This window comes from Carcharodon carcharias, chromosome 7, assembly GCF_017639515.1.
Source record: "Carcharodon carcharias isolate sCarCar2 chromosome 7, sCarCar2.pri, whole genome shotgun sequence".
Lineage (NCBI taxonomy): Eukaryota > Metazoa > Chordata > Chondrichthyes > Lamniformes > Lamnidae > Carcharodon > Carcharodon carcharias.
Window position 1 is genome coordinate 176,368,579 of NC_054473.1, and position 26,304 is coordinate 176,394,882.

The following is a 26,304-nucleotide window of genomic DNA, read 5'->3' on the forward strand; positions in this document are numbered from 1 at the left end:
AAAATACACACACAACCAGGCATACAAATCGATTAGTCATTTGCTTAAAAACAAATTCTTAGGGTTATTGATGGGTTATTATTTCATTCCTTTAGAAAAGAGAAGTGAAATCAAATTTTTAAAAAATAAAATGGAGAAGGAATAAATGGAATTTGGTGGAAAATTGACCCTGTTCATCAGTAAAAACGTGTTTTATACATTGGGATATTTTGTTTTTACAAAATAACTGAAAATTTGCTTACTGTGCAGTATTTCTATGAAAAGCTACTTTGCAGTTCCTCTTCCAAAGAGTATTTTTTATAATCTCCTATATATATGGTTTCTGAAATTATATGAAAACTAGAATTTCAGTTAAAAAAAATCTCTCAATTTTTTTTCCAGCTTCGTCCCATCTTCTGAATGTAGTGAGTTATACTGTGTGACAGGTTCAATGGTACTGTCATCATTCTTTATCATCCAAGTGTTGTCTTCAAATGTGACCCTGAGCAAGTCAGTGTTGCTAGGCTGTTTGACTGTTTGTGCATCACAGTAGACTCCAGTCATGTTCTGAACCATGATAGCATGTAGGTTATTCTTCCAAGGTCACTGCACAGGATCAAGGGAAGTGACAAGTTTTCTCCAAATCTGTCTGAAGATGGTTGGTGTACCTGACTGGTCAGCTAACTTTGGTAGACCACCAAGCACTTGGGACTTCCTTGACCTGTATGCAACAGTATCATGTTGCATGGCACCTTTATCCATTGCATTATTGACGTACTCAAACTTGTGTGTTAAAGAGGCACTGCACTGGTCGCTCCGTCAGCTGGAAAGCTCTAACGCAAAGGCACTTGATTGATTATCAACACATGATAACACGTGGATCTTACAATACACGTATAGAACACTTATTCTGATCATATTGTTTACAACCATACGTGATGGTACAGTGATCCCCACTGAGAACCAAGTCGTTTTATTTTAATTACAGCCCCTGAATATACTGAAGTGAGAATGTCCTCTTCATGGAAAGTTTACTAGAGTTCTGACTCGTTGTTTTCGCATTCTGCAGTGATTTCCCAATAGAAGACATGCTGCTGGCTATAAGAGGGTGATAATAAGGATCATATTACGGTGTTTCTACAATTTCTGAATTCTAGGTCTACTCTAACTTTCCCTTGCTTTGTTTATTCTTTTGTTAGGTTTTTGACAATTTTCCTTAGTTTCGCTGGCATCTCCCAACTCACTCACCCTCCCCCCCTCAGTCCTCCCATGCCTTTTTCCATCAAGATGCCTGAATATCCAACTCTATGCTGTTACAACCCACCTCCAGGTAAGGTTCCCCAAAGTTGTTGATCCAGACGAGACCCCTCAATTTGTCATCGTCTGACTGGGACACCCCAAATTGTTATGCCCCAGCTGAGGGATGAACTGGCTCCCTGTCTTTATTCCAGTAGGTTCCAGTCGTGTTGAATTCAGTAGAGAATAGTCAGTTTCGAGGATCCAGTAGTATTGAATTCGATAGAGAGGGAGCGAGATTGGGATACCTGCAAAATGGCGATTTGCAGGGTAGTGTGTGTGGCTGTTACTCCTCATTCAAACTTCGAGCGCTTGCTCTCTCAGAACAGCCACCAACAGACAGACACCAGGGCAGCTTTTCAGCTCACTTTTAACCCCTCCTTTGTATATTCCAAGTGGGAAACTAATTCACAGATCTGTCTGGGGTTGCTCACAAGATTTCTTGATGAGCTGATATTCATTTCAGATGTCCTATTGTCTCTACTGGAGGGAGCAATTAGTTTCTGGATGTCTTTAGACGTACTTTCTCTGGCAATAAGTTGGGGTTCCATTACCTCTTAGGGAGTTACCCTGCAGCATTCCAGCCAGTGGCTTATACATTATTAAAAACTCATCTCTTATTTTAAAGTCCAATATTTCCAGATGCAATTCAATGATTTTTCTTCATTACCTTGACAATTTACTCTAAATGCCACCAGTACTGTATCTTGACTAAGCCTCTAGAGTGATGTTCTACTTTCCTTATCCTTCCACTGCCAGGCAATTTGATCAAGCTTGGCAACACACTTTCAGGAATTGTCCAAATGGTAATCTAAGTTGAGGCTGGAACTTGAGATGGAACTTTTGTTGCTGCTGGATCTTGCTTCTCCAACACGTTTATTTTAAATGAAGGAGACTTCCATCTCTTTAACAGGAAACCTAATTGACATCACAGCATTTTCTTTGAAGGTATCATAGGGACAATAATGGTGCCCGTTGGATTGAGGTGTATTGGGTGTCAGCTCCTCATATAATCAGGCATGAGAGGCTTGAGGCTTATTATTGCTCCTGATGAGCCTAGAGCATCTTTTTGTGGCCGGCCAGTGCATAGTATGCCGAGAGCCTGGACACAAAGTGAGCCGAAGGCTTATTTAAGATCACATTCTGTGTTCAAATAAGGTTTGTTTCCACTAAGTGATTGTAATGCCTGCTAAGCAGTTCAGTCATATAATGATGGTTACAAACAAGTGCCAGACATGAATTATGTTCTACATAGTTGATGATGTAAGAGTTTCAAGGACAAGACAATAAATTTCAGACAAGGAGACACTTGATGTGACGGTATTAGGACAATTATTACGCAACAAAAGTTATACTTATCAAGGCAATCAATATCCGGTTCAGATGGTCTTGCTTCCCATTGACTCCAGTGGCTACAGAAGGCTTGTGACTCCTTTCCTCTTTTTCTCCCTATGTCTTCTTGGAGAAGTTGGTTGCACAGATTTCAAGCCATTCTTTTTATTCCCTGTGTTGTCATGTTCTGGCCTTGTTATCTATCTGTCAGTGCTTATATTAACTCTTCAATTGTGATCACAACCAGTAGTCACAACTCAAACAGCATATCCTTAACATACAAACAATCCATCCATACATGTACTTGAGCCATATAGGCAGTTCTCAGATGAGCACACATCTAAAATTAACCCTTCTACCAGGAACTAATACAAAAAGTATAAAATGATTCACATATCCTACACTTGTGAGCTCTGCCCTTTTGGTAGGGTCAGCCAGCTTACATCTTACTGTACATGTAGTGTTAGGCTTGAAGGCCAGTTTTTTTTTTCCAGACATCACATCCACCCCCACTGTCCCAAAAGGTACTTGCTTCCTCAAGTGCACGTCGTCATTTACATGCTGTTGTTGCTGGATTCCTCACCCCTGCAAGCTCAGTGCTTTGAAGCAGGTCATTAGCAATGGGCTGGATGTAAAATGTAAATATTGCAATGAGCTCACATTGCTTATTTTTGGGCAGATGCATGGTGGGGGAGCTGTCGAACTAACTGCCTATGTGTTTTGGGTGCTCTTACAAGTTACGAAGTCATCTCTCTCTGGCAGCCACTTCCAATGTATAAATTCCAGTTTGTGTTAAACTTGCAGTCTCATTTTCACACCAAGTTTATGCCTGCTCAGGATTCTATTCAGTTCTAACATTAAGGTGAATTACAAGCTGACATTTTGAATAAGTGTATCAGTGCACTATGAAGACTGATGGTTAGTTCTGTTCTCGTCATTGCTGTCTGTCCTTCCAAACATGTACTGCACTGCGTTATGTGTAACATTTTAAATAACAGTTGAAGAAACATGGACAAAGAAAATCAATGATGCAGAATAAGCTATGGGCTGTTTCTGTCCTAAAAGAAGTATGAGGGCTTAGTCAAAAAAATACTGAAACTTATTCATTGGCTTTAAACCTTGTAATAAAGGAGAGAGATCTTGTTCCAAGCCTGGATATCACATTACACAGAAGCAGGTCTTTATGTGGATTTATCTGTCCTTTGTGTACAGACTGTAAACCCACATAATATGCTAATGAAACCATTTTCTATTACATTAAGGATGCAACTCTCAGGACTTTCTCCAAGGTTCAGTTGTAATAATAAGCATTAAACCTATGGTTCAGTTGTAATAAAAAACATTAAACCCACTGTACCTAAAAATCATAAAGAAAATACAGTATTTCACAATAAGACTTGGTAAGGATTTATGAAGCAGCAAGGCAGTCAACAAATAATCATCAGAACTCATTATGACATTCTATTACTTGTGTTGCAGCGTGATGAAGCGAGGTAAAGCCAGACTGGTCATGCTTAGCACACTGTGTATTCTGCAGATTTCCTCAACACCTCCAGCCCTTCACTTGGGTGCATTTCCCTGAATACTGAGTAATGGTTGTGACTCATTGTGTCCCATTTCTGTAGGGCACTGTTCTTATTAGTCAGTTTGAATTGGTTGCAAATGTGGCCACAATTGATTACTTGTCGGCCCTATTTACTCAGTGTGGCCCAATTGGCATTAATAGTCAGTTGTTACCTGAATAATTGGAACTATTCATCAAATAATGCCTTTTTCATCTTTCATATTTGTAAGTGTTTTTGTGTAACCTGATTTGGTTTGCAGTATGATTATATTTTGGCATCACTGATTTGTTATCTCTATTTTTTAACATTGCCTCCAAGAAACTCAGTTTTCAGTTTATTGCCAAAGCTTTTTTTTTTGCTCTCAACAACTCTTAACTTTCTAGCAAATCCAGATTCTTCCAAAACTTAAGAACTTGTCCCATATCTGAGGATGTTTCTTCAACACCACTTTGGGCATCTGAACAGGATACAAATAAAAGTTTATCATTTGATAGCCAATTATTCTTTACTTTTCCAACAGTCTCCTCCCCATTTCAATATTTCTTTCCTCTTTATTTTATTTGTACTGCTACTATGGTCGGTACTCTATTGAATCTTGCGTCCTTGTTCCCTCTCAGCTACAAATGCACCAATGCATCATTCTTCTTTCTTTATTACACAAATCTTCTACTCCTACTCATTCTTCCCCAGCACCTTAAGACTGCAGAACTCTTTCTCTCCCTTGGTGTTTCTTTGTTCCTATTATCCACAAGCTTTAAAATCAAGCTTGGCATTGTCTAATAATTGATTTCTAATTGACCTTGTCAATACTGTCATGTAGTACTGCAGTCGTTTCCTTACTTAAGTTTTGCATAGGTTTTTAAACAAAATAATGCCTCAAAATTTCAGGCTAATATTCAGTCCCTGGGCATGGGTAAAAACCCAAAACAACCTCAACCCGGGCAAAATTTCAATGATGGAGCCATGAAATCTCAAGCTGTCTGTCTCTCTGCCAAAGGTCTATTGTCGTTGTAAATAACAGGCAAATTACTCGTGCTGCTCTTCACAGGTATAGTAATGTCAAATAACACAGTGGAAGCACAGAAATGCTGATGTCTGAAATCAGGTATTACCCAACAACTGTGGATCTCTGCTTAGAGATGGAATTCACCATAATTCGGTGGTCCATATAGATGGAAAAAGATTACTTATTTTTGGTTTGAGGAGGGGTGACGTGATTTATTATGGTGAATTAATGGAGAGAATCAAAATGTTGGATATGGAAAGGCATGTTCTATTGATAATCATAGGACATGATTATGGGTTAATAAAACCACAATATAGCTTCAACTTCCATGTGTTTAATTTTGAAATGAATGACCATGTGGTGCAGTAAATGCTGCCTCGTTTAAAACATTCAAGAGGCAACTGAATTGATTCCTTATTCAGTGGGGTGTGAATTTTGGAATAGGGATGAGATAAAAGTGTTTAATTAAGTAGTCGTTTAGTAGTACAGAACTTGAGTATTGCTGAAAAAGAGACATTTTTTGTCGAAGCTTTTCGTCTTGTACTCATCAAGACAATTCGCACGAATATACCAATATCAGGGGAAATAACATATTTTAACTCTGAGAAGAAAGTGCTGATTGGTTGGCAAGAGGATGATGCCTCTACCTATCAGAGTCCACTTGCCAACCAATCAGCACTCTCTTCTCATGTAGTGTGAATATATTGTTTCCCCTGACGTTGGTATTTTCTTTTGAATTGTCCTGATGAGTGCAAGATGAAAAGCTTTGACAAATTAAGTCTCTTTTTTCAGCAATACTCAGATTAGTTAATTCTTACCAACTAAAGTTGAGAGTGGCAAAAGAGACTGACCCCCGTCTTGTTGCTACATTGTTATGTAATAGTGACAAGAACAGAATAAGCAGTGGTGATTAAGGATGGCTTTTGGCAAGTGATCATAATACTTGAAATAATTGTTTGCCTTTATCAAAGTCAACAAGACAATGAAGATCAGCCATGATTGTGGATTAGCCTGTGGAAGTTGCACCTCTAGAAAATGTTATAATATAAAATGGATTCCTTGTTTCAAAGACAAGGAAGTATGCGATGTAAATAAAAATGAATGTGAAACTGAACTTCACAGTACCTCTAATTCAGTGCTATGCTGCAATGAGCTTTGCGTAAGTGCACATGCACATGTGAGGCACTGATAATATTAAAATTCAAAAACCATGTAGGTGCTGTAATTCCTAGTTTTCTTAATAGAAATTTCATGCAAATAACCTTCCTTTCAATATTGCTTTCACCTTTCAATTATGAGTGGGTCTTGTGCCGACATTAACATAATACAGCGTACTGCAGCTCATAGTGTAACTCAACCCAGCTATATTGCTCGTGCCTACAAGTGCAATCTCCAGAGTTGTAAGGACTTGTCCGTTAACTGTAAGATGATTACAGCTGGTCAGCATTCTGGACAAATACTCCTGGCCCACACATCCCCATAAATATGACTCAGTTTCCACTGTGCTCAATCTAGCATACACTGCTCAGGATTATGTGTATATATTGTGGGAGAATCTAGAACTCGGGGTCACTGTTTCAAAATAAGGGGTCGCCCGTTTAGGGCAGAGATGAGGAAACATTTCTTCTCTCAGAGGGTTGTGTGATTTTGGAACTCCCTTTCTCTAAAGGTGATTGAGGCAGAGTCCTTGAATATCTTTAATGTAGATTTAGGTAGATTCCAAGCAAGGAAGAGAAAGGTTATTGGGGGTAGGCAGGAATATGTGCTTAAAGTTATATCAGCCATGAGCTTATTGAATGGTGGAGCAGGGGCCAAGTGGCCTACTCCTGCTCCTAATTTGTATGTTCATAAATCCTTTCTGGTTGAGAGCAAAAGCGGGCTTCTGTGTGATGTCCTCCACAACCAAATACCTGCTAATTCACTGTCGAAGCTCACATGATTACTGGGCACTTGAGCAAGGTGCGAAGGGTAGCATTTGTTCTCCATGGACCTCCAAGATGGTGAATGCTTCTGACAAAGAGGGGCACAAATCTCTAATAAATTACAATAAGGAATTCAAGAGAAACTTCTTTGCCCAGAGCATGATTAGAATATGGAACTTGTTATCACATCACAACAGTAACTGCAATTCAAAAATATTCAGCAGTATTTCATTGGATTTAAATTGATTAGGGACCTCTTGAAGCCATGAAAGGTGCTACATAGACGCATGTCTTGCTTTCTTTTTCACATGGAGTAGTTGAGGCAAATAGCAGAGATATATTTATGGGGAAGATGGATGAGCACATGAGGGAGAAAGGAATAGCAGGTTGTGCTGATAGTATTAGATGAAAAAGGGTTACAGGAGGTTTATGTGGAGCATAAATGCTGGCATAGAAGTATGGCCTGTTTCTCTGCTGTAAATACTATGCTATGTATATGTATTAGTTACCCAGCAGACTTGGATGACATTGTGGTATATAGATCTCTACATAAAATCTTTGCATTCTGAACTCTTGAAATGATCTGTGCTTTAGTCATGGAAAGTCCCTCACCTTTTAAAAGCAGCTATCTTTTATGATGTGTTTTTAAGCAAAGTGTTATTTAAGGGAATCTATATGTTGTTCTAAATGAAATTGTGTTTTCTTACCAGCAGATTTCTAGTTGTCAAACCAAAATCTTGAAATAAGACTATACAGTTTTGCATCTGCTGCATATCATTGGCTGCATGCCAATGATCATGGTAAAATATTACCAACTCTCTCTCTCTCGCTGTCTCACACTCACACACACACACACACACACACACCTGCATTCAGTTTGAGTTATCCACCCTCCTTTGTTCAGTAACAGGCAATGTTGTGTGTCCTGCAACAGACATTTTGTGCAATTATCGTGCAATTCCTTCTATCTTTATACAGCATTTTTTCCACTTGTGTATCCCTACTGCTAGAAGTGCACAATGGGAAATCACTTGCATATAATTTACCATATTCTAGTCGTCACTAAGCTCCCAATATCCAGCAGCATACATCAAAAAAGACCCTTAGTTTTCCATGTATTTTCATTATATGCATTATTATTGTTAAAATCTTTCCCCGGGGAATTTTAAGTCTGCTGTGTGGTGCAGATCAAGCAACTTCTTGTTTGCTCTTTAGTGGTCCTCCCTTAGCCTCTGATCCTGTTTCCTGAAGAACTCACTGAGTTCAATGTGAATCTGATCGTTTTTTGCTGGACTGCTCTTGTGTCACGCCTTCATTTCATTTGGCATTTAGGTCCCTGTCACTGACACCACTTTTCTTACATGTATTTACAGTAACTGCATACTGATTCCACTTTGAGCAATAAGCTTTCTACCATTAATCTAAAATTCTTATGTACCATAATTTTCTTTTATTAAGTTATACTTATGGAAGAAAATTCACACACACTAATACCATATAATAAGAATATTGCTTGCTTAGTCATAGTGTGGGATCTGGAGTAGTAAAGGGCTGTTCAATGCATCAAACTTGCACCATCTTGAAGGCATTGTATGGTTATTCTGTTCTGCACTAACTCCTTGTTTCTCCCACCATTGTAACATGTCGATTCTTTAATTCAAGAACAGTAATAAGAAATTAAAATTGACAGTGATAAATCTATATTCTGATTGTAATAAATATGGCAGACAATGGCTGGGCCGGCATTTACCAGTTGCCCTTGAGAAGAGCATATTTTGAGGTAACCAGTGTTATTGTAATTTTAGAATCAAGTGGAAAAATTTGCATCTTCAATTACAATTTTAGGCTTTGTAAAGTGACAGCTGCCAGAATGAAAATGTTAACAAAGCGTTTACACACTACAGTTCATAAAAACACAAAACTAATAAAAGCAAATCAGGTAATAATGAAGTGGGTTGCAGCATCCACAGATAGATACATTCATAATAAGACTACATGCTTTAAATACTTCATGGTGAAACTAGCCCAGCAATAATGGGAGTTCTAATATGAAGGACATTTTGTTGCACTTCAGGGAAAGGGTCACTCCTATTGTTTTTGGGCAGAATCTTGTTGAGGCGTCAGGGGTCTCACCTGTCGACCATCCAGTCGGCAGGTGAGACCCACACAACTGCTTTTCAGGAAGGCCCGCTGAACCTAACGCCAATCAGGCAGTGGCAAGACCAGAAGGTGGGCCTACCCATGGAATCAGGTCCCTGGGGTTGGAAGTCTCCCCAAGCAAGAGCTGCTGGCCATTCAGAGGCCGGCAGCTCGTGCTCAGCAGCACCAAGGAGGAGGCTGTGGCGGCTGCCAGAAGAACATCACCTCAGAGTCCCAGGATTGCAGTGAAACCTAGGACAAAGGTAAGTGATGTTATGGAAGTGGTGGTTTTGCAGGATGGAAGTCGTGGGGCCTCTGAGCCTCTGAGGGCTGCAGGGGGTTCAGAAGCAAGGGCAGGAGTTGACTTTCAGTAGCCTCCTCCACCATCCCCTTCCAGCTGTCCATTCTCCACCACCGCCCCCCCCCCCACCTCCCAGCCCCCACCAGGAGGTGACAAGCTGCTGCAGGGTAGCAGCTGTCATGCACGCCGCATGGCAACAGACCAGCCAGCAGATGGGTTAATCTCAGCAGTGGTGGGCTGAAGCACTTAAGTGACCTTAATTGCTCATTAACAGCCTCAATAAGTGCCAGGGCAGGAAGGTTGACCGTGGACCTTCCCGCCCAGAATTTATTTCAGGCAGAGGCGGGTTGGCGGCAGGGTTCGGGTACAGCATCATCCCACCTAAGTATATGCTCTTCCTGCCTCTACGCTTGCCACCAGTGAGTGCACAAGATTCCACCCTTTATTTTGTTTTGGATGTCTCATGTGTGCTGACACCCAGTACTTAGATCTTCACTCTTCAATCTATCCTGTATTTGGGTACCTCTTGGAGGAATGCTGTTTAATACCCTTACATACCCATCATTGAGATTTGAGAACATTACTATTTGTGGTTAACTACATTGAAATTCAGATTAACCCAAGAAATGGGACATCTAATGGAACAGATAACTTTCATTCCTGGTAACTGGCTTCAAGTTTATCCCAGGCTGAAGAAATGGGATTCTATTGTGGGCATAAGCCAAAAGCACAAAACTGCCAATAATTCTGGCAGTTTTACAAGAAATAAGAGCTGCAGGTGTTATAAAAAAGAAATGTTGCTGTTGGGGTTTGAGGTGAAGAGATTTTTGTTGGAGCGGTGTGTAGGAGCTTATATCTTGCATGGAACCAATGTTATCCCTGATCTGGGAAACTAAACATTGATGTTTTCATAAGCGATTAATGTTGAGTCTAGGTGAGGCTTGAGGTTTACACTGATGCCAACCTATTATCCAATGTTTGCCTTTCTAGTCATGGGAAAGATAAGGCAAGTGAAATTTTATTGTATTCCCCATTCTAGTAGGTAACATTGCTTTTTGGGGGCAATTCATAAATGTATCCTGAAATTCTGCTCTAAGCAAGGCTGTCTGTCACCAATTAGGAGGCCTATGTCAGCTACCACACATAGTGTATGGTATATCACAGCAAGAGAAAAACAGACCAGATGGCTCAGCTTGTCACCTCCTGATGGGAGCAGGGGGGGTGGTTTGTGTGGTGGTTTTTTGTGTGGCGGTGGTGGAGAACTGGACATCATGAAGGTAGGGTTGTGGAGTGGGGGTGGGGGGCTGCTGGAAGTTGACTCCTGCCCTTGCTTCTGAACCCCCTGCAGCCCTCTCCCCACAACCTCTACCCTGCAAAACCACCCACTCTCACCACATCACTGATGTGTGTGCAAGTAATATGCTCCATGAGCAACCTTGTCTGCCATATATTGTCTTCATTAAGTCCTGCTCATCATCCATCATCCTCATCCTTACCTTCCAATGCATTCAATTTAAACTCCTCATCCTCCACTACAAGTTTCTCCACAAGTTCTTGCACTCTATCTCTGCAGTCTCCTTGAACACCATAACCTCTCCTGAACTCTCCGTTCCTTAGACTCCAACATTCTCAACTTGTCCCCCCTCCCTTTGCACCACCAGTGAAGACAAAACTTTCAGCATCCTTGATCCTTGTCTCTGGAACAACCTTTTAAAATCTCTCTGCCTATTCTCCACCTTGTAATTTATCAACAATTGAAGTAAGAACTCCACAAAATGTTCTAGGCTCTCTACTTGTTGTTCTACGACCTCAATATCCACATCCTGAATATCTATGTCTTTTCTGACAATGAGGCAAAGTGCATATTTAGTACTCTGATTTCTCTGCTCTGTATTACAAGCATACTTCATTCAACTTTTAGAAACCTGGCCATGTCTATCGCCCTAAAAAAATCTCTAGGTATTTTAGTATTTTGTCTTGTGATTACTCATACCCTCTTTCAGCCTTTCTAATCGACATTTTGTAGCTTTCAGATATAAAATTATTTGTCCTGACTTTTTTTTTTAAACTAGCGTATTGTACTTGCTTTGTCCTGTCTTTAACCCACTCATAGCAGATTTATTCTGGCATTTACTGTATTTCTTATATTTTGAGAACATTGGCTACTGTTAGATTGCCTTCCTGCTTTACCTGAAATATGCTTTACATTTTTCTACTCTTCAGATAACAAAAATTCAATCCTATACAAACCGATAGCTATAAATGTATAAAACTAAATTAACTAAGCGACAGAATCCCATTCTTATGTGCCTCAAGAGATTCTTTTCTCAAGCGACCTGGTTGTCAACCATCATACTCCCTTCAAAAGCTCAGATGTTACGGTGGAGGATTGTCATGGAAAGCGAAGCCAAGTCATCCTTAGGTCATTGCAACTCGCAGGAGTGAGCATGCTTTTATTGACACCCAGTTGTCAGCATAGCTGGGTTATGAAAGCTGCCAGACTCAACTCATTTCTAGAGGCATGTGTTCAAATCTCACTTCTAGCATTTATTTTAAAGAAGAGATCCTGAATTTTGTATGGAATACACTTCAGCTCATCAAGATATGACTGGCTATTTTCCAGGAATCCTTGACTCTGCTCTTTGAGCTTTGCACTACAGTTCTATGTATTTTCTAATCATGTCATTAACAAATTCCAGTAAAGGTTGTTATCTACTATGAATAAGGCTCATGATGAAGCACTGACTATGGTGTGTTTTCAGGATGTGTTAACAAGACTGACAAAAGGCCAGCTACTTTCCGGGAGTTAACATCGCTTATCGTGATCAGCATCTTTTTAGGGTCAGCAATTCTTTTCAATGCCAGGTTGCAGTGTAATCCTATGACTGTCAAGTAACATCAACCATGCCAGAAAACATCAAGTCCGCTAGGTATTTTGGAACAGCGCAGAGAGAATGAGTGCAGGCAAAAGCTGGTTTGTTTATTTGTATTTACCAGTAGGCTCCATTGAGTACATAATATTGAGTTGTCAGCCCCAGGCTCCTGAAAGTTGTATGATAGCTTGGTAATGTAAAGAGTATTTACTGGTAATTCCAGCTGAATTACAGTTAGTGTCATTGATATTAACTGAATCTAGAAGGATTTTATAACCTTTATAAAATATGCAGATTGAAGCCGTTAAATAATTCAGGTGATCCAAAAATACGATGTCCGCCCTCACAGCTATAGTAATAAAGTATGTCTTTATTAATTGGGAAAAGGGAGTTAATAAAATTCCCTTATTTTAGAAACCTGTGCTGAAAGGGCTAATTGTTTAGGAGTACTCCTTCACCAGCCATCCTTGATTATTAGTTTTTTTTAAACAAATGTTTAGTAGATTTGTGCTCATTGAGGTGAGGGATGATCGTGCCTGGAAAGGAAATTTTTTTCTGCATTGCATTCCCTGCTATTAGCATCAACCACTTACTGTATGTAGGTGTAAAGTTCCTGCTACTCTGCCTACATATTGCACTCCAGCTCTGGTTCAAAGGAGCATCCCGCACCATACCAATGTGCGGCAGTTCTTAACCTCTCACACCAGCCATTATTGTGCCTGAGGTAGGGTGCCAATTTGAGCTGATTTCCTGCTGTGGAGCTAAGCATATTCAGACCTAGATTTGATCTCTTGAAGCGTATTTCAATTAGGACAAGATAAAAATCATGATATTATAAAAAGAAAGAAAAACACCTGCACACTCTTGGTTGGATTAAGTCCAGATCCTTGAGTGAGAGGACTTATTCTAAACAACAGAGCAACAGAGACACTCTCAGTGTTCAATTGTAAGACTAGATACAATAAACTGGCTTGTTGGTCTTGCTGGTTATAGTAAACAGTAAGTTCATTGGATTGACGTGAGTCCTATGCATTACCAATTACTTGAGTGACTGAAATTTTTTAACCATACTGTCTTATTTTCTACACTTCATTCATAAGGTTATAGACATAACAATTCTACAATATGTTTTCATTGTTCTTGTTACAGTCTCTCCTTCAACAGCACCTTCCAAACCTGCAACCTCTACTAGCTAGAAGGACAAGGACAGCAGATACATGGGAACCACCACCACCTGCAAATTCCCCTCCAAGCCACACCATCCTGACTTGGAACTATATCGCTGTTCCTTCACTGTCTCTGGATCAAAATCCTGGAGCTCCCTCCCTAACAGCACTGTGGGTGTACCTACACCACATGGACTGCAGCAGTTCAAGAAGGTGGCTCATCACCACCACCTCAGGGGCAATTAGGTATGGGCAACAAAAGTGATGGCCTAGCTAGCAACACCTACGTCCCATGAAAGAATAAAAAAAATACTTTTTCATGTGGGGATTTTTTTTGGACTAGTGGTTATGGTGCGCGTGGAGATTGTGGAGAGAGGGTGAGGGCTGTGAGAAGGGTGGAATTAGAAGATCCCAATAGTTTATTCTAGTTGGCTGTGGGTTGAGGGCAATCAGATTTCACCAGCCGACAATTTCAAACATTATTCATAGCTCAAATACATTCAACGGGGTTTCTGTGCCTGTGGAAATATGGACATTAGATTCAAAGATGAATTTTACCAATCTGAATGAAGCTTAAGGGTAGTAAACATGGGGGATTGAGTACTTAGGGAATGAGTCCAAGGGAGGCAGAATGGAAATTTTCAGGGAGAATTTTCTTTCAGCAAGTTGATTACTTCTATGCTTTGGATTAAAATTACTGTTGTGTGGAAAACATAACATTTTGTGGTTATTAGACCACAATTGAAACCTTTTAAGATTTCTCCTAACTTTTCTGAAAAACCAGATTACATATAAAATCATTGCTAATTCTTGTTAATTGGCTGGGAAAATGAGAACTCTGATACTTCACTTTCGCATGATCTTCACTGTTATTACGAGTTAGGAAGAGCATTTATAATCAACAAACCAGTAAATTGGCTTTTATTTTGAATAGGAAAAAGCAATCTCTTTCGAGTAGCAAAAATTAACGTGTTGTGCTTTTGTTTCAAGAACTATCATGTTCTGACATATAGGTGCTTAAGTAGATTTTATCTGTTTTACTCCTGAGATTTTTTTTTATCTTTGTTTGGTTTTTACTCAAAAAAAAATTCTGGTGAGACTTATGTGTTAAATTATCTATCACATTGCGTAGAATGAGGTAATTTTTATTTTGTGTGTGTCCTTGATTGTACATACAACTTTGGATAAAAAATAGAGCAATCTTACACTGCATGCCATTTGAATTTTTTGCAGCAGTACAAATGTAAACTTGAAAATGCTTATTCTCCATGTGTCAGCCTAGGCAAAGGGTATCATGCAGTTTATCCGTGATGAGCACAGTGCTGCTGAGCCCAGTTCTGACTTTTACATGCACCTGTTACAGCCAGGGCAACTATCTATTCTTCTAGGAGAAGCCATTCAGGTCTTTTCATCCCTCTCTCCTTTGCACATGTTGAAATTGTGCTGCAATAAAGAACATGTTTTAAGTTGGTAATTAAGAGCAGCTGCCCCAACTGAGGAAGGATTAGGGAATCATTGCAAGAGTATAAAAAGTGTTGTGGGGAGCTAGGGGGAACTGGAGGAACCTGTGTCTTTACTCTCTACTCTTGGAAGTAAACCAGTCTTAAGGAAAAGACTGGCTTCAGATTCATCGTTTCCTCATTATATGATGAATGGAATTAACACCCTCTCCCCCTTCTTGCCCCCTCCCTCCCTCCACCATCTTCATAGCCAGGAAGCTAATTCTAATGTCCCAAATGTTGCTCCAACCAGGCGTGCTAGCTTAGCTTCTTCCTCCTTCAGGTACCATGCCCTAAGGGGGTATTGGTGAACATGGACTTCCATTGGGTTGGTTTATGGTATGCTTGGCAAAGTATTTGTTATGATACAGCAGGTGGTATTTGCCATGCTGACCAAATCCACAAGGGAAACTTGGGCACACCATCACAATGGTTTTGCAATTTGTATTTATTACGAGAAGGTTTGTGCACTGATTTCAGGAATAATTAGTCCACTAACGCCTTTCAGGATTTAAAGAATTAAACTAAAACATTTATTAACAGAAGAAAAGAATTAAAGCACATACACAAGATTACAGTTACACATTTACTTAATATTATAACAAATCTCAAAACTCCTAATTAACCTGACTCCCAACTACACACCCCCTTTAAGGCAACAGACCAAAATAGATTTTAAATTTAGATAGGCAATCCAGCAAGGTTACCACAGCACCCACTCGACAGTGGAATTCCAAAAGCTTTTAACACAACTTTGGTTACTGGAACAGCAAACTTGTGCAAAATGGCTAGAGGTGTTTTCCCCTAGCCTGTTTCATATGGTGTATCTTTTAGATCTTACACGACCACCCTCTCACAACCTTCCATCCTTCTTTAAATATATTTCTGTCTCTTTAATCTGTAAATTCCATTGTTCCCATATGTCTTTGGAATTTACTTTTCCCATGATATAAAAATCTTTCATGTTGTCAATATGGCCTTTTCCTTTTGGGAAAAATAAACTATTGCCCGATTTATCCTGACAGTTGTGACACTTTATCATGTTTCTTTGAAAACCAAACACCTCCCCACTTATCTTAATATGCAGATTTCATTCACACCCTATCTGTTGAGACGTTTACCCTAGTTCACTCATTAGCATTTCAAATACTCTCTTTACTCCTAATTCTCTTGATAATTTCAACCTTGCAGTCGATCCAACTCTAATTCAGTTAAATCAGCCACCCACAGACCCCCACATACATATAAGGGACAAAATAAGATCCCATAATACTATTATGAAAAATATGATAGTTACATGCCAATTGCAATGGCTTGCCATTGCCTCCTGCAGTATGGCTGACTAGGAAACACTCCCACTTCTACCACCTGCCATCAGGCATATTGAAAAGATTTGCAGGCTGATAATCCACCTGTTTGGCCGCATTATGAATGCCCCTTCTTTGGCTATCAAGTCCTGAAGTGAGATTTGAACCCAAGGCTTCTGGACTAGAGATAGGGGCATTACCACTATGCCACCAGACCTTGACTAGCTCGGCACAGACCTAAAATCAAACATGGGACCTTCTGATCTAGATTACCCAATACCACACTTCAACAGTCCAACCTTAATACAAAGTGGTTTGCATATGTGTTCATTGCCATTGAGCTGTAGTAAGTCTGCACAATGTTAGACAGAATATCTGCATTTCTGAATGTTTAGCTATTTTAACCTATTCCACCAATTTAATCTTTCCTCTGAATTTCCTTATTATTCATTCCTATTTTGTATGACCTGGTATTTGACATGTTCACTTTAGTCAGCAAATTACCTGGATAAACTTTGACAAGTCCCTTCATAATCTTGAAACCGTCAATAGGCTCACTTCAAACTTTCTTCTTTCCTGGAGAAAATTGACTCGAAATCCTTATCTTTACTACAATTCCTTAGAGATGCAATGAACCTGGATGCTACATTCTGAAGAACAGTAACTCCCTTCAATAATTAAGTGACCAGAACTATTAACAGTACACCAGATAGGGTATAACCAAAGCCTCATGAAAGAACAACACAAATTATTTTGATTCATAGAGTCTCTTTCAGATAATAAATATAACTTGGGACCTTATTTGCTGCAGCTATGCGCAGTGGTGATGGTCACATTGGTGTATCTAACAATACTCATATTTTCTCCTCCTTTACTGTTATGTTTAACATTACTCTGCATTTTAGTCCCTTGCTCCCATTAGCAGTTACTTGTTGACTGGTCTTCGGTTTTACGGTCGGTTGGCTTACAAGTAGTAACAAGGCACAAAAGGCCAGAACATAGGGAAAGAATGCAACTATTGAAAGGCAAATACCTAGACAAAAAGAATGAACATGAGGCAGGGTGGAGTGGAACAAATCACAAGAGATAAAGCTGGGAAGGGAGCAAGGCGAGGTTCTTGGCAACTTATAAACCACTCTTTCAAACTCATATAATAAAAGCAATTTACTGTGAATGCTGTAAATCTGAAATAAAAACAGAAAGGCTGAAATTACTCAGCAGGTCTGACAGCATCTGTAGAGAGAGAAACAGAGTTAACGTTTCAAGGTGCATTTAACTTTTTCAGAATTGAAGAAAGATACAAATGTGATGGGGTTTATGCTGTTGAGTATTTCTAACACTGTTTTCATTCAAACTTGTGGATATTGCTAAAGGAAATTTGTCATCATGGATCAGAGAAAAAGGTGTGCTTTACATTTAACGATTGAAAAGAAATCTTAAATGGTACACAGAAATCATGCAAACAAACTTGTATTTGTTTTCAAAAGTTACTTTGCAACTGGTCATAATGATAGAATTCCTGACTACAGAAATCAGCTCCTGCAGGTACTGCATATTCTATTTTCGTATTCTTTGTGTTCAAATTCCTGGGCAGATATAGCTCTTGGTGTAGATTGTGCATAGTGTACACACAAGATACTGGCCAACATGCTTAATAATTTCCAGGGTGAATAGCCTGAAGGATGCTTTACATATTATCTTGTCCCTGAATAATTTAGACCAGGCTTTGAAGGTCTAAGTCTGTTTAAATTGAAATCGCATGTAGGCAAAAACAACTGAATTGGGTTTCCTTCCTAAACTGTAGCCCCAGAACAGGCTGAAAGATGATTGATCCAAACTGCTTTTCACTTTCATTTACTGAAATAATGTGCAGCACTTTAAGATTGTGATAAGGCAAGTCTATTGGAACAGTCACAGTTATTGAGGTGTGATTCGTGCTGAGTCAAATGTCACATTTCACAGTGTGGGATTATCTGCACAGTTTGGGGACTATATTGGAGTGTTATCTTATTTTTGTGTTGAGCTATGCTATGGGCACAATAATTATCATTGACATCTACGCCTCTGGATTCTGACCACTAGCTTAATTCATTAATTGAAGCTTTGCATTCTGGTGGAAAATTCAGGAGCAAATTGCTCAATTTCTGTTCATATCTGTGCATTGACTCATTGCATTGAGGCTTTGTGTGCATTGGTCAGGAAGCAGCTGGGTGGCGTGGGGATGGCGGAGAGGGATTGAATGTATATCTTAATATCACTGACGCTGTACCAGTTAATCTACATGTTATCTGCAGCCATCTGGAAAGACAAATTACTCGGGCGAGCAAACTGTTGCTCATCCATTGCTGTAACAGGCCAGTTCACAGGTTATCTGGCCACGGGATCTGCTGTTGAAAGATCCGCTCCCACGAACACAATATCTTTATACATAATCACAGCCCGCAGGAGACAAAATAATTCAACTGTAAAACAAGATTAACTCACTTAAGCAAGGCACTGATCACAGAGCAGAGCCCTGCCATCGTTATCTGTGTAAATGAACACACAGATTTAGGGGCACAGTGGTTCAGGGAATGTCTGTACAGCAAGCACTGTTTTGGAGTAAAGTAATGGAACCTGATAAGCACACGGCTGTTGTAAGATAGAGATATTACAAAGAAGCTGCATTCATTTCTGCTAGAGCTATGTTTCAGCTATCATGTGAAGAGTGATGGCATAATACTGCTCTTGGTACTGATAATCCTTTCTTTTTTATGTTGCTCTCAGCAAATGATCTAATTCGGTTTCCTTGAATACATCTCTATGAGATCCACCTACACAAGATGATTAACCTTTCTAGGTTCACAGGGGGTGGGGGGCGGTGTTACAGAGTACAGTGATCCGTGGTATCTATAGTGCTTTTGTGGGGGTAGCAAAGGTAGGTTTTTCTTTCCTCTTTAAAGAGGGAAACCACCTGTGCTGCCATTTCATCAGGACTGCGTCATAGTTACAAAGTTAATCTGCGCAGGAATGACCCAACACACCTCCATATCATGTACCACATTTACCAATCAGACGGTAGAGGTTTCACATTTAATGACATTTTCAGAGAGAAATAGTGGGCTGTCTTCTCCCAGCTGACGAATCTGATAAGACAGAAAGTATGAAATAATGTACCCATTTAACCAGGTTTGAAACTGTGGTCAACTTCTAGATCACTTTCCATATTGGCTGAGCTACACCAAGGTAAGTAAAAGTGCTAAAGATAATGCAATATTTAAGTATATTGATATTGAACCATAGAATTTCAGAGCACGGAAAGAGGCCATTTAATTAATCGGTTGGCTTTCTGAAAGAACTATCATGCTGACCTTTCCCTGGGCACTTTTTTTTCCATATCTTTCTCTCTCAAACCAATTACAGATTCTACTTCCACCATTTTTTGTGGGGCTTCAACATTCCAATAACTCTCTGGCAAAATGAATTTTGTCAACCTCTACCTTAGTTTTGTCAATGACCATTTTAAATTTGGGCCCTCTGATTATCAAATCACCAGTCAGTAGAAATAGTTTTTCTTATGCTTGTGTTAAAATCATACCGTCAAACAGTGTTTGATTTCATATTCTTTTGTTTAAAAAGAGCTGTTTAACAACATCATAATTCTCAAAAAAGCATTTGTAAAGTTTTTGTTTCCCCCTCTTCCTTTTCTTTCATTGTTTTGCTGCTCCTAGGTCAAAAGAGATAGAGTGGATGTGCTCTAATATTTTCCTTCTCTGATTCCTTATAGAGTATAGCTGAGTTGAGTAACTGACTGGATCTTGAGTCTTAACTATAAGCCTTCCTTCTGCAATGAAAAAAGCAGCTGGACTGTTATAGAGATTAATAGGTACCTGGCATAGTTTTACAAGGAACATCTGAAGGGCTCAGCCGATCAGCTAACATGTGAGGATAAAGTTGCAGCAGTTAATAATTTTCCTGAGATTAAGCTATTGTTTCAAAATCATCCAGTGACTTGAGCACATTATCAGGGCTGTTGCTTCAATATAGAACTAAGGGACTGCTGCCATTGTCGGAGGTGCCTCTCTTTAGATGAAATGTTAAACCCCATATCTGCCACTGATGATTCAGGATGACATTGAAGATCACGTGGTGTTATTTGAAGGAAAACAAGGAGTTTTCTCAGCATACTGCTCAAAACTCTCTTGGTTGGATTTCCGAGGAGTCACGGGGGTGTTTCCCAGAGTATCAATTTTGTTTTAAAATAACAAATCATTGCATGAATTACGGGGGCAATGGCTCTCTTGTTATCCAATTGGGGTTGCTGGTCTGGATGTGAGCAGTCAGTGGCCACAAAATTGGGCTCCGTAACACTTGTAGTTTTGGTGTTGGGGCTGTCATTTGAGTCTGAAAATGGCGTTCATGTCATGCGCAATTTCTGGTGTGGCACTGTTGAATGCCATCTTAGTGAGAACATTAAGACGAGCATTAGGAGCATGCACCGGAAGTATGCAAAGTAGGCAGAATGTGACATCAGTGAGCATGTAACATTGATTTCATGCTAGTGCTGCCATTTTGACCTTGTAGCTCCAGCTAACACCCTCTCTTAACTTGGCACAGCTGCACATGTGCTCAGCAGCAGGAAGGACCATCCCACCAGCACTGTTTAAAGGGATCATCGACAACTGTCAGGCAGGTTGATGATTTCCTTCTATAATCTCTATTTGAGATTATAGAAGTGCTTGTTAAGGTTTGCAGAGTTGGTTAAAGTCAGTAAATTTGTCTGGCAGTGGTATTGCACGTGGTGAAGGCCTTGGTTCTGACTTCAAGGATTCTGGTCAGACCACTTGCCCTCGATCATGGATACCTTAGTCATCAGCCCCCTAGGGCTGCGGTATGAGAGTGAGATGGAGCAGAGGCAACAAAGAAGAAGGCAGGCTGCTTACAGAAGGAACTGGTGGAGGGCCCTCAGCAGGAGGACTTGGGCCTTTTGGGAGCTTTTCTGTTACCTCCATCTAAACCAAGACAGCATGTTCATTGTCTGCAATTTACAAAGGGGCTTAGAGAGCTCTGCTATCTCTTGGTAGCAGAGCTGCAACCTCAGAGCAGCATGAGTATGGAACTGCCAGTGGCTGTGAAGATGACCATGGCTTTGAATTTTTTTCACATTGGCATCTTTCCAGGCTGGAGAAAGTGACATTTGTAACATCTCTCAGTTTGCCATCACTGCTGCATCAGAGAGGTGACAGACTCTTTTTTTTATGCCAGATGAAGGGCTGATTGGTGTTCTTTCTGAACAGAGAGAAGCAGATGGAGCATACATGTGGCTTTGTCAAGATAGTCAGCTTCTCCAAGGTACAACGAGTGATCACCTGCACAGATGGTGGGTGCTGCATCTCAATGCTGAGATGTATCGTAACCACAGAGGTTACTCACTGAATATGTAGTTGGTGTGCGACCATGCTCAGTACATCCTGGCAGCAGTCATGATACTTTCATTCTGCACCAGCCTGCCATTCCCTCACTATTTGAACTATCATGTCAAACCAGAGGGTGGCTTCTGGGTAAACAAGGCCTTAACATCTGGCTCATGACTCCGCTCCACAACCCAACAAGACATGGCTGGCATGCATACAATGCGAGCCATGCTGCCACACAAAAAATCATAGAGCAAACTACTGGGGTGCTGGAACAATGATTTCACTGCCTGGGCCATGTTGCAAGAGCTCTGTAGTACTTTTCCAGGGCAAGTGTTCTGATTTCTGGTGATTATGTATCCTCTGTAACCTAGCCATCATGAGGGCACAGTCTTTGCTGCCAGGGTTCCGCCGAGCAGCTCAGGACAGAAGGAGGAGGAGGAAGAGGAAGGGAGGGGGCAACCAGCACATTCACTTTCCAGCTCGGCTGTCCATGATTGCCTCATTCATCTACAGTTCCACTAAACACAACTCCAAATCTCTGTGGTGCAACAATCACACACTTTATCATCTCTTAATTATAAACCATTACATCGTCCTTTTGGCTTCAATGCTGAAAGAAAAACCATCACAGAAAAACCATTGCAAACCAACTTTTTACAGTATACCACCCAATATTCCATACAAAAATCAACTAATTACCTTGGTACATTTCCTTAGCGTCTCATTTACTGATGCCTTTGCCTGGCATATTGCTCCTATGCAGTGTTACCCCAGTGGCTGCTGCATGGCTGATGAAAGGCTGCTGATTTTCAATGGAGGCACTGCAGGTGGCTTTGCAGGGAAACCCTCTAGCAGTTTTGTGCCTTGAGGGCCCAACTTCAGACTGCATCACCTTGGCCTGTGGCAAGTTGGAACCAAACTGCTTTTGTCTCCTTAACAATGACAGCAGGCTGTCTGGCAAACCTGCCAATATACCAAAAATTTCTGTGTGAATGTCGATCAGAATTTGTCTGTAGGCCACCTACCACCACGCTCACCCCTGCACCACCCCCCAACTCACCCCCATAGAAGTTCTCATGTATCCTCTGCAGCACAACTCATGTGCGACCTCACCCTCCAGGGAGCTAGCACCTATCTTATCTTTTGCCTGACCTGCCTGCACCACTCGTACCCAGTGACCCAGCACGTGCCGATTCCACCTCTGTGCTTCCCTCAAAAGATGTGGTATTGGAGCTCGTGGCTTCAAGTGTAGATTGAGTTATGGTATTTCTTCTTCTTTAGTCTCTTGCTCTTCTTGCACTCCATGGTCCTGCACCAGGGCTTGACCAGTTGGGAGTTCTTGGATATCTGAAAGGGTACAGACACAAGGATAGGGTTAGGGTGAGGAAAGGGGGAACGGGAGAAGCAAGAGGTTCATTGTTACACCATCTGAAGCTTGTAAATCAGAAGAGATTGTGAGATGAGAGGATGTGGGATGTAAGAACGTTCATTAGGAGGGAACGTAATGTAATCTTTTATGGTTTCAGCTTGCCACTCACCTCAGGCTCAGTCATGGGTGTTTCAATAATGGCCAGCACTTTCTCTTCCCTGGAAGCGAGGCCATGGAGCCATGCCTGCCCCCTGCAGTTTAGGTGTTGTGGGCTATTGTGGGCCACCTTGTCCTACAAGATAGTGGGAAGTGTGTTGCTGAGTGTGGTGCAATGTGTTTGGGTGCAATACCTGTCTTGGTTAAACAGTGCAAAAGCTGTGAAATGTGACTGAGAGGCTTCTAAATGCTTGAGAGTGAGGTGAAGTTAAGAATGCTATGCATGAATTGTGCTTGAGAGAGATTGTTGGTAGCTGACTGAAGGGGGTTTGCTGAATGGAACAGTATGTGAGGCTAGTGGCTCATTTTGAATGATTTGAAGATGTATTCTCCGATCTTGACCACTCATGTGAGGTCGTCGATCTTTTTGTAGCACAGTTTCCAGGTCCTCGGAGCTAGACCACTGGCATTGACCATGACACCAATTTCTCCTGTTGCCTTTGTAGTGTATATCTGGAGGGCCTTCAGGCCCCTGAGGGAAATGGAGCTCTCTGCTCCTTTTCACCTTGTGTACCAAGGCCTCCAATGCAGCAAATGAGAATGTCAGAATAAGCTCTCCAGCCTTTTACATCATTTCCGCTCCTCTCTCTGCTGTGAGAGTCTTCTAAAAATAGCCAACACTTGCCACACCTTTACGACGTGTAGTTTGGCTTTAAGTGATGCTAGTCTCACACAAAATTAGGCCCCCCCGCTGAGGCATGTAGCCAATCTGCAGAGCACTTAGCAGTGGGCTGCATGCCACTATCATTTAAAATAGCCATCAGTATGAAGTTTGTGTGCCATCAGCCTCACTATGAACAGGTGAGGCTGACTGCGCATCCTGACCCCTGCTCTCATTTTCTGCCCCAGTTTTTCCTGCAGTATTCCCATTTGCCTGCAGCCACACTCCATTTCCCAGGCAGGTCATAGTGCACTGACAGACTCTTTAAGGTCCTTATCATGAGAGTCTACAATAAAAGAAAATCACAGCCTTCTGGATTAAAGGCTGGATTCTGTGATTCTATTTTCAAATAAAATACTGTGGCCTGAATTTTGTACTTGTTGGCCACGCGCGATTGGCAGGCTCGGGAGCAGACGGGAAATGGGCCCCAGACCACAATCATCCCCTAACCGCGATTTCACGTTGGCTGCCCAATTAATGGCCAACCAGCGTGAAACGCTCCCCGAGAAAGGCTCAGCACTGCTGGTGGTGGGCGGGAAGTGGGTGGGCGCTAGTGTCATCGCAGGTGCTAATGAGCACTTCTGCTGCGCTCCCTGAAGGCAGACAGCTGCCTCAGGGTGCTGCAGACCCCCAAATAATAAACGAAAGAACAAAAATGCTGCAAAAAATGTCCATGCGGCACAATCAAGCTCCTGAAAGCATACCTCATGAAAACGCTGTCCCCAGATTTTTCTTTTTATTTTATACCCTAGCGGAGATTTCATCCTGCCCTTGGATGAGGTTTCATTAAAAATGTAAAGTTCACCTGGCCGAATGGCCCGTCCACCAACCATAAGGCTGGATGGGCCACGAAAAATCGCTTACAATTGGGCCATTAATGAACTTAATTGCCTGCTTAATTGTCAGCGGGCGCTCTTCAGACTTTTGCGTGCGCCCACCGAGCGAAATGTCGCACTAGTGCGCGATGATGTCAGGGCACTCGCCTGATATCATCTTGTCTACGCCCATTTGGATCCGGTGTGCACCCACTCGCGGAATGTAAACTTCTGCCCTGTGTTCTGATGAGCAATGCAAATGTGGTTCTTTTGGAATCATGAAATGAAATTACAGATAAAGCCAATTACTCTTTTAAATATGACACTTTAGTGACATTTATAATACAACCGTTAAGATACATTTTTTAATAGTTGGAATGAGTCATATGATATAAGTTGGCATACGAGTCATGTTTGCACCAAATTTGCCAAACTGAGCAGAACATGGACTTGAAGCAGTGTAGTGTTATGACCAGATGAGGTAGGATAGACAGGATTTCCTCTTTTCCCACTCCCCGTTTGATTATAGCAGAGAGAATTTCAGTTTCTTGCTGCAGGATATTGGCCATTGCTGCAATTGGGATAACAGCAGCACATTGCTGTAATGAGGAGAAACGCTGTTCCAGCAATAATGGCTTCTGGCATCACCATGATAGCAAGCTCATGACGTAAATTTTTTTTTTGGTTGACAAGACTTTTATGCACTTAGAAAAAAACTAAAAAAATAAATAGCACCTGGCATCAAAAATGAACCATTTCGTAAGTTACAATATTGGTCAGATTTTTTAAAAATTGTGGTGTTAGTATCATTTAGAAAAGGTCTCATGTCTTTAAACACTGGGGTGATGCCAGTGCACCTATCTTTCAATGCCACTGTATCTATTTCCTATATTACGGTAGTGTTTCAACATCAGAAATGCTTCATTAATAATAAAGTATTTTGGGACATCCTGAGGTGGTGAAAGGCTCTATGTAAATGCAAATCTTTTATTTGCATCAGAACTTTACTTAGGAAGTTCATTTCCATTACTTATTTGTGGTAATTTGTGTAACCATCTGCTGAATTCCACCAGAACTATAAAAGAACAGCATAAGAAAATATACTGAACACACCTCATAAATCAGGAATACACAGTAAGTATTATGCATGTTATATTTCCTAAAGCCTTTTTCAAGCTGGCCGAGGTGATCATAAAAAATATGTAGAATAAAAAAGGAAATTTGCAATGCCTCATTGAACATTGCAATGCTTTGCTTCAATAACTATGATCAGTTGTGGAGTGAGAGAGGGGAAGTGAGATGTTTCCCTACACTGAAGAAGGAAAAGTTAGTATGGCTAAGTTTGTCAGGGCCCTTCTTACCCAGCTCCTAGCTTTGGGATCTTTGGAGGTTTGGGTGAGCTCCCCCACGCCCATCTTGTGGTAGAGAAATGGTACACAAGGTGAAATGAGACCTTAAAAGT

The 26,304-nt window shown here is 40.8% G+C and overlaps 1 protein-coding gene across 7 annotated transcripts in view; it reads left to right on the forward strand.

Moving 5' to 3' along the window:
- Window positions 1–26,304, forward strand: part of wwox (WW domain containing oxidoreductase) — a 974,426-nt gene that overhangs the window by 556,488 nt on the left and 391,634 nt on the right. The window contains exon 9 of one of the 7 annotated variants that reach the window (XM_041192391.1): window positions 25,916–25,976. The exons of the other annotated variants lie outside the window; for them this stretch is intronic. Within the exon in view, the coding sequence (XP_041048325.1) occupies window positions 25,916–25,936 (21 nt within the window). The 3' untranslated portion in view covers window positions 25,937–25,976. The remainder of the gene's footprint in view (window positions 1–25,915; window positions 25,977–26,304) is intronic. 7 annotated transcript variants of the gene reach the window in all.